This window comes from Solea solea, chromosome 9, assembly GCF_958295425.1.
Source record: "Solea solea chromosome 9, fSolSol10.1, whole genome shotgun sequence".
NCBI lineage: Eukaryota > Metazoa > Chordata > Actinopteri > Pleuronectiformes > Soleidae > Solea > Solea solea.
In genome coordinates, this window is record NC_081142.1 from 27,611,126 (window position 1) to 27,626,333 (window position 15,208).

Here is a 15,208-nt window from a genome sequence, read left to right on the forward strand (position 1 = left end):
TCACTCACTAAAAGGCTGTCAGGTTCTTTTTCCTGTCACTTGATTTCATGCTTTTCATGTGAGAAGAGGAGAGGAGAGGAGAGGAGAGGAGAGAAGAGGAGAGGAGAGGAGAGGAGAGAGGAGAAGAGAGGAGAGGAGAGGAGAGGAGAGGAGAGGAGAGGAGAGGAGAGGAGAGGAGAGGAGAGGAGAGGAGAGGATGGAGAGGAGAGGAGAGGAGAGAGGAGAAGAGAGGAGAGGAGAGGAGAGGAGAGGAGAGGAGAGGAGAGGAGAGGAGAGAAAACCCTCTGTTATTGAACCTTTTAAACAAGGTTGTATCCTTTTAATGTCACCTTCAGGATTCATATGTTATCAGACATGACTTCAGAGACCAGAGCGATGACACAGAAACTCTCACTCAATACAACACATGCTTCATTTTTTAACACTCCATAAATCTATAACATACAAAAAACATGTCTTATGCATGTGCGTGCGTGTGCGTGCGTGTGCGTGCGTGTGCGTGCGTGCGTGTGTGTGTGTGTGCGCGTGCGTGCGTGTGCAAGTGAAGATCACGAGTAGTTCATGGGGTGAACAAAAAATCTAATTTTACATTTTGATTTGGTGTTTAAACATATTTAGTATATTGACATCAGGCGAGACAGAGAGAGGAAAAAGAGAAGATGCTTTATTAAATAAATCTGTATTTGATTTATAAGACTGATAGATGTTCTCCATGTCATACTGTGTGTATGTCATCCACAACATTTGTTATTTGTTTTATAACTGTTGCTGTGGATGAGAATCTCTCTCTCTCTCTTTTTTATCTCTTTCTTTCTTTCTTTCTTTCAATTGTTAGTTTGTTTCTGGCAGAGAAAGGGAAATACAAAGGTTGCAGGCCGAGTGCAGCGGACTGTGACCCAGATTACCTCTGTGTGACTGACAGCTCACGTCCTAATCTGTCCAATGATATGTAATGCAAAATGAACCGGAAAAACATGTCTTTAAATGAGTGGACAGCCTCAGCCACATCAAGCCTCACTCCCCCTCCTCTCCTCTGGACTCATGCTGTTCAGGGCCTAAGACCCACAGAACAGAGGCTGGCTAATGGAAAGCTTTCAGCTGTCCACCATGTTCACCATGTCAGTGTGTGTGTGTGTGTGTGTGTGTGTGTGTGTGTGTGTGGTCCTGGCTTCAAGAATCACTCGTACATGCACAAACACCTTGGGACACGCCATTATAAACAAGCCTGAAAACTGAAAACAACAACACTGTCCATTACCCCCTCTTTACACACACACACCTACCTGCCCTGCCCTCACATGATGTTATTTCCCCATTTGCACTATTCAATATAAGTCAAATCAGACTTAAACTCGACAGTACCCAGCGTTGGTCATCTCCCGCCTTGACTCCTGCACTGCCCGGCTAACAGGCCTCCAGACCTGTGCTGTGAAACCACTACAGCTGGTCCAGAACACAGCAGCGCACCTGGTCCTCAATCAGCCTAAAAGGGCACATGTCACCCCTGTGTTCACTGAGCTCCACAGGCTGCCCTTAGCTGCCTGTATCACATTCAAATCACTGATGCTCGCCTACAAAGTGCTTCATGGGTCTGCTCCCACCTTCTTAAATGCTCTTCTAAAGGCTCATGTTACTCCTCGACTTCTCCGTTCATCAAAGGGTTTTCGTCCGGCGGTGCCAACACCCCGCACAAGACAGTCCAGACTCTACTCATCTGTCATTCCACGCTGATGAGCTACCGAGCGCTACCACAACAGGGACGTCTCTGTCTATCTTCAAGAAGCTCTTGAAGACCCAGCTCTTCCAAGAGCATCTTCTGTCCTTAATCTCCTTCTGCACTTGGATCCACCTCGGCACGCTCACACGCTCACACTGTTCTTATCTCGTGGAGTTCTTTCCAAGACCTCTTTTATGTAGTTTACTCCTCTCTGTGGATAAAAGCATCTGCTAAATATTACACAACATTATATGAGTATTCTTGATGAAGAGGTCGGTCATCTGAACAATAATGACTGCATTGTTTTGTTATAATCAACCTATTATACAATAGTAATAAAAAAAGTTCAAATTGACTTCCTCACCAGTAGGACACAGCTGGTGTGGCCAAACAAATAAACAAATAAACAAACAAATAAATAAATAAAACAATTATTTCTTAATAATCAAACAGTAATAATTATGCAATTATTACATGTATAATATTATTAATCCATTATTATTTAGTGCTTCAGTTCCACTTAAGACTAATTAATGATGGGTTTTCTAAAAAGCAGAGGGTGTCAGTGTAAAGTCAAATTGTCTTTGTGTCGTCGGGCTTCATAAATAAAATGATTAAGACGAGATCAAACACAAACTGTGTTCTTAAGATGTGAAATAACTGATTTTCTGTATTTACTGACTTTGGTGCAGGGAAGTGATCAGATGTTAGTTAGTCAGTTTCATGCAGCCGTGCAGACTCCGCCCACATTGTAGTGGAAAACCAACCTAAACCTAAACCGTGCCGTGCCGTGCCGAGGCAAGGCGAGCTGGGACCATAGGTGGAAAAGGGGCTTAAGACTTTTACTTAAGTGACTTTAACTTCTACCAAAGTCATTTTCTAGTAAGATACTTGTACTTTTACTCAAGTATCCCTTTAATGTACTTTATATAAGAACTGCTCTAAACTTCTAATCCAGTTCCACTCGTGGTTGACCGTAGTTTTCCTGTCATGCACTGATTCCTACATGCAGATGTGTCCTTGGGCGAGACAGTGTGGGTGAATGGGTGTGAATGGGTGTGAATGGGTGTGAGTGTAAAGCAGCTTTGATTGGTCATCTAGACGAGAAAAGCGTTATATAAATACAGACCTTTTACCGTTACTGTGTGTGTGTGGGCTACACACCAGGCACATGATGATGCTGTGACATCAAAACATGTTCAAATCTGAGACCCTTGAGATTCATCTCTTTATTAATGTTGAAACAAAATCAGTAAACCACATGTAATCCACTCACTGCAACACTCAGTGTAGCCGCGGGGAGGTCATCTCCACACGTGAGTCGCCTGTTCGCCGCCTCACTGCTGTTATCCTTACTTTTTGTTCATTCTGCAGCCTCTTTTTTCCCCGTAAACCATGAATAATTTGTGCCCGTGCCTTGTTGCTTGATGACAGCTGTGCAGTAGGTTTTTCACATCAGGTGAATAATGAATAAGCCTGTGCAACAAAAGAACGTCGGCCTATATGAGCCGAGCCTCTCATCGTATGTCCCCGCGGCTGAGTGTGAGCGAGTGTGAGGAGGAGGACAGGTGAGGAGACAGACATGACAGAGGAACTTTCCTCAATTAAAAATGTGCGTAACACACAAGGCATAAAAACAATCATCTTTCAAAGCTTCTCGCCATCGTTTTCTGGATCAACAGTGTGAATCAGTCAGTGGTGTATACAGTAAAGTATTAAAGGCAGTACAAGTACAAGTATCTTGTCAGAAAATGACTCTGGTAGAAGTTGAAGTCATTTTTTATAATATTACTAAAGTAAAGGTCTTAAAGTATATGACATTTACTGTTACGGCCGTGAAGTGCAAATCATTAACTGAAAACACAACAACAAAAGCAGAAAACACAACAACATTAAACTAAAACACAACAACAAAAGCAGAAAACACAACTACATTAACTTAAAACACAATAACAAAAGCAGAAAACACAACTACATTAACTTAAAACACAATAACAATAGCAAAAAACACAACTACATTAAACTAAAACACAACAACAAAAGCAGAAAACACAACAACATTAACTTAAAACACAACAACAAAAGCAGAAAACACAACTACATTAAACTAAAACACAACAACAAAAGCAGAAAACACAACAACATTAACTCAAAACACAACTACATTAACTTAAAACACAACAACAAAAGCAAAAAACACAACTACATTAAACTAAAACACAACAACAAAAGCAGAAAACACAACAACATTAACTTAAAACACAACAACAAAAGCAGAAAACACAACTACATTAAACTAAAACACAACAACAAAAGCAGAAAACACAACAACATTAACTCAAAACACAACTACATTAACTTAAAACACAATAACAAAAGCAGAAAACACAACTACATTAAACTAAAACACAACAACAAAAGCAGAAAACGCAACAACATTAACTTAAAACACAACAACAAAAGCAGACACACAACTACATTAAACTAATACACAACAACAAAAGCAGAAAACACAACCACATTAACTCAAAACACAACTACATTAACTTAAAACACAATAACAAAAGGGCCACACGGTGGTGTAGTGGTTAGCACTCTCGCCTTGCAGCGAGAAGACCCGGGTTCGAGCCCCGGTTGGAACAAGGGCCTTTCTGCATGGAGTTTGCATGTTCTCCCCGTGTGTGCGTGGGTTCTCTCCGGGTTCTCCGGCTTCCTCCCACAGTCCAAAAACATGCAATGTGGGGATTAGGTAAATTGGACACTCCAAATTGACCATAGGAGTGAGTGTGAGAGTGAATGGTTGTTTGTCTCTATCTGTGTGTGGCCCTGCGATGGACTGGCGAACTGTCCAGGGTGTACCCCGCCTATCGCCCGATGTAGCTGAGATTGGCACAGCACCCCCCGTGACCCTCTGGTGGAGGATAAAGCGGTAGATGATGACTGACTGACAATAACAAAAGCAGAAAACACAACTACATTAAACTAAAACACAACAATAAAAGCAGAAAACACAACTACATTAATTTAAAACACAACTATATTAAACTAAAACACAACAATAAAAGCAGAATACAACAATATTAACTTAAAACACAACTACATTAAACTAAAACACAACAACAAAAGCAGAAAACGCAACAACATTAACTTAAAACACAACAATAAAAGCAGAACACAACAATATTAACTTAAAACACAACTACATTAAACTAAAACACAACAACAAAAGCAGAAAACGCAACAACATTAACTTAAAACACAACAATAAAAGCAGAAAACACAACTACATTAAACTAAAACACAACTACATTAAACTAAAACACAACAAAATTAACTTAAAACACAACTAAATGTACTTGTGGGGTAAAAGTTGCTAGAAATATTAATAACAAAGTAAAGTACTGATACGTGAATTTTGTACTTATGAAGTAGTTATAAAGTATTTGTACTTGACACATGACAACACTGGAATCAGTGCTATTTTAGCAAAGCTTGCTGTTTCGCTGTCTCCCTCTCTCTGTCTGTCTGTCTGTCTTTCTGTCTGTCTGTCTCTAACTCACCAAACCTGTGTCAAATATGCTGAACACACCATGAGAGCAAATACCACATAATATCACAGTACACACACACACACACACACACACAGCACGTCGTCTTGCCCTCAGGGCAATAATCACATTTACTCTCTGCTCATCCTGGTTCCAGTATCTGTTTTCTCATGAAGAGAACACAACAATGTGATGGTTTGACAGATATTAGTGCTCGTCAGCTGCATGGGTGTGACCCATCACGTCCTTTAATCTGTGAGGATTAGCACGTGGAGCTTTAATCACAGTTTGAAATCTTTGGAAATCCCAAGCCTCATTTCAGCAGTTTGGTCTCCTGATGTGACAAAGGGTGATATAAGTGTATTCTATTGATGTCTATTGAAGACAATACAGTCAACTACAATCATATGTTGCCATTGCTCATTTTTGTTTGTCATCTTTTTACATTTGCATACCGACATCATAGTGTTTTAACCACTTTTGGCTGAAATGAGGGGATGAAAACCTTGAGGCACAAAGAACACAAGTTTATATATTTTATATATATATATACATAAAATATATAAACTTGTGTCAGGAGACCATATATATATATATATATATATGTATATATATATGTATATATATATATATACATATATATATATACATATATATATACATATAAATATATATATAAATATATTTATACATATATATGTATATATATATATATATATATATATATATATATATATATATATATATATTATGTTCAGTAGATATTTGCTACTTTTTCTCACTGTTAAATAATGACAGTGCCACGCTCACATAGCAGGTTATATTAGATACTTTTATATTTATCTTTAAACCGAAAATGAAAATGAACAACATTCAAGTCATCATGTTTTTAACTTTTATGAGAAGGGCTCATGCTGTGCATGTGTCTTGTCTTTAAATGACACACACAAAACGAGTGAGTGATGATCAGATTGAGATTCTGCTTCTTAGAACTGCAGGGAAAAATAAAGCGTCTTTCTCTTGTAATCCATGTTTAATTTGAGATTAATAATGAATCGTTCAAAAACCACAACACTAAACTTTCTGGCTGCTTGCTCAGTGAGATGTGAAGGCCTAGATTTGAGTCTCAGACTGCAGTGCTCTGATTACTTGCCCTCTCTTATCGATCCAGCCATTCTCTATTCATATTTGATAAGGCCTGGAGGCAGTGGAGTAATGCTCTAAAAAGGAAACGTTGGAGGAAATCTGGACAGTCCTAATGGAGATCTTTCCTCCTTCCTCTCAAAGATTTTGGTTTGTGTTCAGGAGTTCAGTCAGATTTTTGAACGTGGTCATTTGGTGCAGATGGAACAAAAATAAAATCTCATTTAGCATCTCTGAGTTTAACGTAATCTGATACAGAGCAGACAGATGCCTCGGGCCTGGCCTGAGCTAACCCAACACCGAAATGGATTTTTTTTCTACTATATCATTAATTGATGTATTTATTTATTTTGTCAACAGTAAAACAATTACAATGCCCTTCATATAGTTAGAATGCCTTTTCAAACCCTAATAATCCACGTAAATATATCATCATTTCATTCAAATATTTATAAATGAATACAGATTTTAAAATAAAATCATTAAAGGGATAGTTCAGGATTTTTTAAGTGTGGTTACATGAGGTGCTGACACAAGATATTGGCCTACAGGATATGCTATCTGGCACTGTAGCAGTAAATCTTCTAACAACACGTTTTTAAATGGAGCTTTATTTATTATTACTTTATTTATTTTATTATTATTATATAGAACAAGTACACATTACTATGTATCCAATCACAGGAATAAAGACAGAGTGAAGAAAACCAGGGCCACGAAGGAAAAAGGGTCACAGGGTGTGCTGTGCTTATGTCAGCTGACAGGGCGATAGGTGGGGTCACACCCTGGACAGTTCGCCCGTCCATCACAGGGAGACACAGAGACAAGCAACCATTCACTCTGAGAGTGTCCCATTTACCTGATCCCCATATTGCATGTTTTTGGACAGTGGGAGAAAACCCACGCACACACGGGGAAGAACATGATGCTCACCACATGCAGAAAGGCCCTTGTTACCAAAGTGACCATAAAACCATCTCCAAACACAAGAGGGTGAAGATAGTGACAGTGAATGCAAACAGAGCAGCAGCAGAGAGGTGAGGAAAAACTAGCATTTCAAAGTCAGATTCACCTAAACATCAGCCTGAGACACAAACACCTGCGCTCAGTCACATCCTGGCTGCAGCAGGGATGCAAGGAAAGACTTGTGTCTTATACCAGTGGTCACCAACATGGTGAGGTGTCAATAAGGTGCCTGCACAGTTTCAATGGCTGACACTGACACAGAGTATGTGTGTGTTTGTGTGTTTAATAAAACAGAAATTGTGTATGTTTAGTTTTCATAGGATAACTGCATGTTGTATGAAATCACTTGCATTAGGAGTAAGCACTTTAATTAACGTGCAATTGAATGCATAATATTCCTCATTTAAATGGTAAATTGCATTAATTGTTAACATGGTAGCCCTCTATATTATTCCCTATACCCTTCAGGTATAAGGCAGGGTTCCTCTTGCGTCAGGCCCCCAAACACCCTTGACGTGGCCCTGTTTGAATGTTTCTGATATTTGGTGATTTTGTTTCTCCTAAACTGTGTTTCTTTGTTCTTTGTATTCTTATTTAAACAATGATGTTGGTTTTTTATTTGTATTTGCCTGCCTGTGTTTCCTCACCGCTCAGCTGCTGTGAAAGTCTCTTCCTTTCTTCTGCTTCATTTATGGGATTTAAAATATTCAGTATTTCTGCAGCAGAGCAGGATGTTGTGCGATTTAGGGAGAAGTGAGGCGGAGCAAATTCTCGTGAGTCAGTGATTTTAATCAATGTTGAGGGAAGAAGAAGAAGAAGAAGAAAACCTCGCTGATTGTTTCCTCTTGGTTTTCAGCCTCTTGTGAAGAGTCAGTGGATAAGAGACATATGAGTATTATTCTGCCACTGTTTGTTAAAATGATTTACTGTCAGTGATCAATGCAGTTTGTAAAAAGATGTTTACAGTTTACATTTGTTGAACAGTGTCCTTTCATTTATAATACATTTAAAGTTTATACTGTAAAATATAAAACCTCAGTCACAAGGCTTTGGTAAAGACTTTAAAAATACACTTTGACTTTTAAAATAAGAAATACTGTGATTTCAGTTTCTTTACTGGGCTCTTTGTTGCTCTGAGACAGAGGTGAGATCTTATTTGACACTATTTGTTGTTGTGTGTTTTATTTGTTTATTCCTTACACACTCTCTGTGGGCTGAATATGTGGAGGACCACATTACATTTAACGGACCAAACAGTAAATCAGTGAATAAAATAAAGAGATTATAAACAACAACAACAACAACAACAATAATAATGCTAATAACAATCATCATCATTATTTTCATCATCACATATATTATGTACATAGCACAACATCGGCAGCTATAAGAAGAAACAAACCAAAAACAATAAAAATCAACAAAAAACGTATATATAATATATATATATATACAGTATATATATATATACTGTATATATACTGTGTATATATATATACTGTATACTGTATATATATACATATACATATACATATAAATAAAATGTAAAATTTCTATTACTGTCATTATTATCATTATTGTTATTATTATTATTATTATTATTATAATCATATTTTTGATCTATAATAATTGTTAATTGTTATTTAACTATAATCCATCCATCTTCTACTGCTTAACCCTCCACATGAGGGTCGCGTGGGGAGCTGTGCCACATAAACAACAACCATTCACTCTCACATTCGCACCTATGGTCAATTTAGAGTGTCCAGTTTACCTAAATCCCGTATTGCATGTTTTTGGACTGTGGGAGGAAACCGGAGAAAACCCACGCACACACGGGAGGACATGCAAACTCCGTGTTCCAACCGGAGTCCCGAACCCGCGTCTATTAAACAACCCGAGTAATTATACAACCATTATATAATTGTTATATAATGTTCTTTAAATTCAAAGCAACAAAAACAAAAGAAAATACGTTGTTTTACTGTTGATGTATTAATTTAACTGTGTGTCAGCATAAAAACTGCAAACTGTAATGAAGTCAGTCAATGATTAGAATGATTTGAATGATGATTAAATAATGACTATTGTCTTTATCATCACGTGACACACTAATACATATACTGTATATATATATATACATATATATATATATATATATATATATATATAACAATTCTCAGCAGCGGCTCCGTGCTTCCTCCTCCTCTTCCTCTGCCAGGAGTCATTTGTGTGCGTGTGTGTGTGTGTGTGTAAAGTTGTTGGTTAACGGTTAAATCAGCTCACTGTTTAACGTCCAAACAAATGACTGCAGTGGGCAAAACAAACACGAGCCTCCGGGCAGTGACAATCACAGCAGCAGCAGGAGGAGGAGGAGGAGGAAGAGGAGGAAGAGGAGGAGGATGAAGGTCAGTGAAGTAAAGTGTCCACGTCAGACAAAACCACGCAAACTTAGACACACAAAAGAACTGCAGCGCCTGCACTTATTATTTCACACGTGAAAACTCAAAAGTAAGAAGTTAAATCTGATGAAAATGAATAAATCATCTACAACAGTTGCAAAGATGACTCCGCCCCTTCACAACTGACAGGGAGTTGATTTCTTCCTTTAAACTTTGATAAACCACTTGACTGTTATTCTGCAGAAACACTGATTTTAACTAAAGCGTCACATTAATGATTGGCTCTATACTGTTTTATACCTTCAAAGTGATGACATCATTGTATAAATACTGTCTTAAATGTTGCAATCACATCTGTACTCACATCTGTAATAATTCCATAATAAACTAAAAGGAAAGCTATAATATTGATGTGATTTGTTGTGTAAATGATTAGAGAAACGTTGTCAACAATGGAAATGCGTTTGAATGCATCAGCATGAACCCACATAAACACGCAGAGCGGGTTTGACCCGCATTTACCCTGAGGATAAAAAAACTGCTGCGCAGATTTCATCCCACACACACAAACAGTAGAATCTGGATTCTTGTGGTTTAGTGTTTTATTTTTTCCCCATTTCTGTACTTGTTTCCTTTGATAAAATGAAAAGAAACTAGTCCATAATAATAATAATAATAATAATAATAATAATATATGTTCTCATTGGGGTTTTTGACGCTGCAGATGATCACAATAATTGGTCCAGGGATTGAAACGCCTCCATGTAGCGGGAAATGTCGGATTATTTGAGTCCGTGCTGCGTCTCCTTGTGTCTCCTCAGGTCCACCTTCCTCTGGAAACCTTTGCCGCACAGGTCACAGCCGAACGGTTTGTACCCCGTGTGTTTCCTGCTGTGCGTAATGAGGTTCGAGCTCTGGCTGAAGGCTTTGCCGCAAACCTGGCACTTGTGCGGCTTCTCACCTGAATTCAAAATGACACAGAAACGCTGTTATTAAACACTTTCACAGTGTCCACATGCAATTTATTTACAATGTATTTATTTCTTCTCGTTGCACAAAAACTCGTGAAACTTTTTGAACCTTTTTTTAATCTTGCTATTATTCCTTAAAAATATTTAACATCCACTGCCTGCGGTTTTAATTGATATAAAGGAACAATATAATAATATAATGTCGTGATTATTTTATAATAATTATAGTTGGAGGTTACTCTCCCTAGTACATGATCAATCCTATGAATGATCTCGAGACCTGACTCAAAGTGAACTTTGTGTCACTTTGGAAACCACGTGCTCCTGATTTTAACATCACAGCACACAGCAGTTGTTGATCCACTGCTGCCGCCATCAGTCAGTTGGAATGTCTTATCTGGTGAATTCGGTGTTTGAAATCCCAAAATGACCTCACGTGGCAGCATAATAATATAATATTTATATTATGGATATTATGGATACATTGATGACATGTGTCACGTGTATATTAATGACCACTTCTCATACCTGTGTGGATGAACGTGTGCTTCTTCATGTCAGATTTCTGGTGGAATCTCTTCCCGCAGAACTGACACGGGTACGGCCGAGTGTCGGTGTGAATGAGCAGGTGTGTGGACAAAGTGGAGGAGCGCTTAAAACTTTTACCGCAGATTTTGCAGTCGAAACTTCTCTCCTGGAAGTAAACAACGAAAGAAAGAAAGAAAGAAAGAAAGAAAGAAAGAAAGAACGTGAGAAGGTACACTTCAGGTTTCCTGTGACAGTGACAGGAAGAAGAGAATGGTGTGAAGAGCAGGGGGTAAAGTAAAGTAAAGATACCTGCGAGTGCACGACTTTGTGCTGCTCCAAACTCACTGCGTGACCGAAGGTTTTGCCGCATATTTCGCACGCAAACGGCCTCGTGCCGCTGTGTGATCTGCGGACATGAACTTCCAAACCGTGCGGAGTCGAAAACACCTGGAAAAAAAAATTCATTTAGCTGTTTTTGTTGTTCACCTCCACATGTCTGTCTGTCTATCTGTCTGTCGGTCTATCTGTCTGTCTGTCTGTCTGTCTGTCTATGTTTCTCATATATCATAAGTACAACTTTCTTTCTTTCTTTCTTTCTTTCCACCCACATGTATGTCGATTACATTTGCATAGTATCCATCTTTTGAGCTGTGCACGTGCCTGTTGAGCCCTCGCCCCTCACCTTGCTGCACTTGATGCACTTGTAAACTCCACTCAGCATCAGACTGGGACACAGCAGCTCAGTCTGAGCCTTCACTCTGCAGGCGCTCTGGTTCAGGCCTCGGTCTGGAAACAGCAGAGCGGCAGCTGCTGCTGCTGCGGCGGCGGCCTGTCTCCTCCACTCAGCTCCTCCATACACCTCCTTCTCCTGCTGCTGCTGCTCCTGCTGCTCCTGCTGCTCCCTCAGAAACTGCTCGGCAGAGAACAGACCAGCACTCTGACGCTCTCTGAAAAACGTTGCCATCACTGCTGCGGCTGCTGTCGGGCTTCTTCTGTCCGTCAAAGCCTCCTGCAGCCCGGTCTCCAGCAGACTGTGTTGCAGGACCAGAGGCGCAGGAAGAAGAGGAGGAGGACTGGGAGTTCTTCTCCTGAGGCCTGGCCGCTCCTCCACGAAGCTGCTCCACGCGTAAGGCCGGAACAAGGGAACTGTGAATGAGAGTGTCCTCAGTCAGAGGAGACAAAGACGGTGTGTGTGTGTGTGTGTGTGTGTGTGTACGCCCCTGTGCCCGCGGGGTCAATTTAGAGTGTCCACTTAACAATGGCCAAAGGGGATTGGGTATCTTGCTCAGGGGCCCCTCAGCCCTTAAGCTGGTGGGGACTCGAACCAGCAACTCGCCGGTCAGACTCCCAGTTAATTAACAACAAAAAAGAACAAATACAGCAATTTATCACCGGAGAGGAATATAGGAAATAGAGGGAAATGAAGGCACCTATGAGACATAGATCTATGAATGACTTTACTCTGTTTTTCTGCTTCCTTTCATTCATAAATGATTTTAATGGGTGATTTTAATTTATTTTATTTTATTTCCGTGTACATGTATTTGTATTTTGTCGATTTCATTGCTTTTTATCTTTTTATTGCTTGTTTCCAATTATTGTAATTTTGTTAAAATAAAATAGATTTACATTTGGCAATTATTATTATTATTATAATAATTATTATTGTTATTATTATTATTATTATTGTTGTTGTTGTCTTGAATGTATATGCGGATTATCTCTCGCTCTCTGTCACTCCCTCTGTGTGTGTGTGTGTGTGTGTGTGTGTGTGTCAGGATAAATGCGGGTAAAACCCGCTCCGTGTGTTCATGTGGGTTCATGCTGATGTATTGCATTCAAACGAAATTCCTCAATAACTGTGTGTGTGTGTGTGTGTGTGTGTGTGTGTGTTTACCCGGTGACGCAGATGGAGACGGAGGCCTCCAGAAATCCTCGTAGTCCGGGGAAGCAGCGCACTCACTGCTGCCGCAGCTGAGCGGAGACAGCGGGGAAAAGTCCTGCGAGAAGCCGCAGCTGTCTGCAGTCATGTCAGTGTCAGCCGGGAGTTTCCCCGCCTCTGTGAGGACACACGCGACACACGAAAGGTCATGGTGTGTTTAAAGCAAACAAGCATCCCTGCACAGCTGTAATGTTCTATTATGATCATTACAATGAAATGTGCATTTGGTTAAAATCAATTTAATGAATAAATTGCACTTTCTTTGGCTTTTTCGTTGTAAACCGTTTGAATCCATAATTTACAAATATCTTACAACGAAAAACAAGCGACTGAATTTCATAATTTTTACATTTAACCATTTATTTACAATAGATTTTTCCCAGTACAATAATGTTTAATTAAAACCATAAAGTAAAATAGAATAACACATAAATTTCTGTCAGAGAACTAAATCATTGACTTTTTTTACGTGATGTTAAAACCCGACGCATTTCCACGCTGCTGTTTTGATGTCATGAATATGTTTTTGCGCACATACCTGAGCAGATGTGCGCCAGAATCGAGTCCAGTCTGCTGCTGTAGTCTTCCTCTAAGTTGCGGGGCTGGTGGTAACTGTGCGCCCTCTTACTCTTCACCAAGAAGGAGCGAGGCATTTCTAATCCGATCACAGAGCAGAGAAACAAGTGCAGGACCAGCAAAGAAGATCCAGCTGAGAGAGGGAGTGTGTGAGTCCTGATCCGCTACTGCTAGTTGTAGTGTTAGTGGTGAGGAGGAGGAGGAGGAGGAGGAGGGTCCTTGTTTTTAACAAGAGTTCAAGATGACAGCGGAGCATGCGCTGGCCAGAATACACGCTCCGCCCCCTGGTCTTGTCTGCCAGGTGTTGCCCGGGCAGGCAGACAGACAGACAGACAGGCAGGTGTCAGTGTGCAGGCGGACGAGGCCCCGCCTACTTTAGGTGATGAGGAGAAGAGACACTTGAAAGACAGTAAATGCACTCATTTCAGAAACACACACACACACGTCCATGCATCCTTCTAAGGACACTCAGACATAATGACTTCCCTAACCCCTTACCCTAACCTTTAACCTCAACCTTATTATAGCCCTAACCTTAAAACCAGGTCTAAACCAGGTCTAAACCAGGTCTAACCCCCTTACAGTTGTGAGGACCAGAAAAACTGTCCTCTGCTCGCTGGAGTTTACACATTTTTACATGTTATACATTCTTGTGACTTGCATTCATGTTGACAAACAAATCAAACTCTTATCACTCTAATAATCCCACATTTCACTCCTCTGCTCAAACGTTAACCAACAACTGACCCATCTCAGTCTTCAAACCTGACAAACCTGACCTCCAAAATGTCTGCCACCACACAACCAGTGCTTCTTTTACTGTTATTAGCACTTCTGCTGTTTCATGTTAACAATTTATATATATTATTATATTTATAACAATGGATAAACCCCACAAATGTTGCGTTTTCTCCCACTTCTCAGGGGCGACACCAGCTTTGAGTTCCAAGGTAAATGGAATGCAACGTTATATATATCATGACTGATGGAGAGAAGGCGGTAAAGTGAGACAACGGCGAATATTAAAGGAGAATGAGAACCTGGACACATCGTCAGTCCATCACAGACATACAGACAAACAACCATCCACGCTGATGTCCACATCTGCATGTTTTTCAACTGTGGGAGCAAAATCACACACACACACACACACACACACACACACACACACACGCACACACACACACACCAGACCAGTGTTTTGGTGACATAAATTACAGAATAGAGCTTTAATGAAGGAGCAGGCCTGATGAGGGTCAGTGTTCATAACAGGAAAAGATCCTCAAATAAACAAACAAAAACTAAATATAATATATTTGTAAATATTATATATTATATTTTATGTATATACATATATGTGTGTATATATATATATATATATATATATATAGTATACAAGTTTTTCTCCATTTTTG

At 39.7% G+C, this 15,208-nt stretch overlaps 1 protein-coding gene across 1 annotated transcript; it reads right to left on the minus strand.

Annotated features, from left to right (window-relative positions):
• Positions 1-10,220: 10,220 nt before the first annotated feature.
• On the minus strand, positions 10,221-14,295 carry LOC131465389 (zinc finger protein Gfi-1-like). The gene is made up of 6 exons (XM_058638015.1): positions 13,756-14,295; positions 13,173-13,334; positions 11,958-12,421; positions 11,585-11,722; positions 11,276-11,441; positions 10,221-10,737 (listed from the first exon to the last, which is right to left on the minus strand). Exons 1-6 carry the CDS (start codon positions 13,868-13,870, stop codon positions 10,559-10,561), a joined length of 1,224 nt encoding a protein of 407 aa, XP_058493998.1. The 5' UTR covers positions 13,871-14,295; the 3' UTR covers positions 10,221-10,558.
• Positions 14,296-15,208: the final 913 nt, after the last annotated feature.

Bases quoted from the DNA above. Each gene is read 5' to 3' on its own strand.
- LOC131465389 (XM_058638015.1), bottom strand. From the start codon at position 13,870: ATGCCTCGCTCCTTCTTGGTGAAGAGTAAGAGGGCGCACAGTTACCAC. The intron at 13,335-13,755 runs GTATGTGCGCAA...GTGTCCTCACAG, and splicing joins TCTGGCGCACATCTGCTCAG to AGGCGGGGAAACTCCCGGCT. The intron at 11,723-11,957 runs GTGAGGGGCGAG...TTTTTTTTCCAG, and splicing joins AGTGCATCAAGTGCAGCAAG to GTGTTTTCGACTCCGCACGG.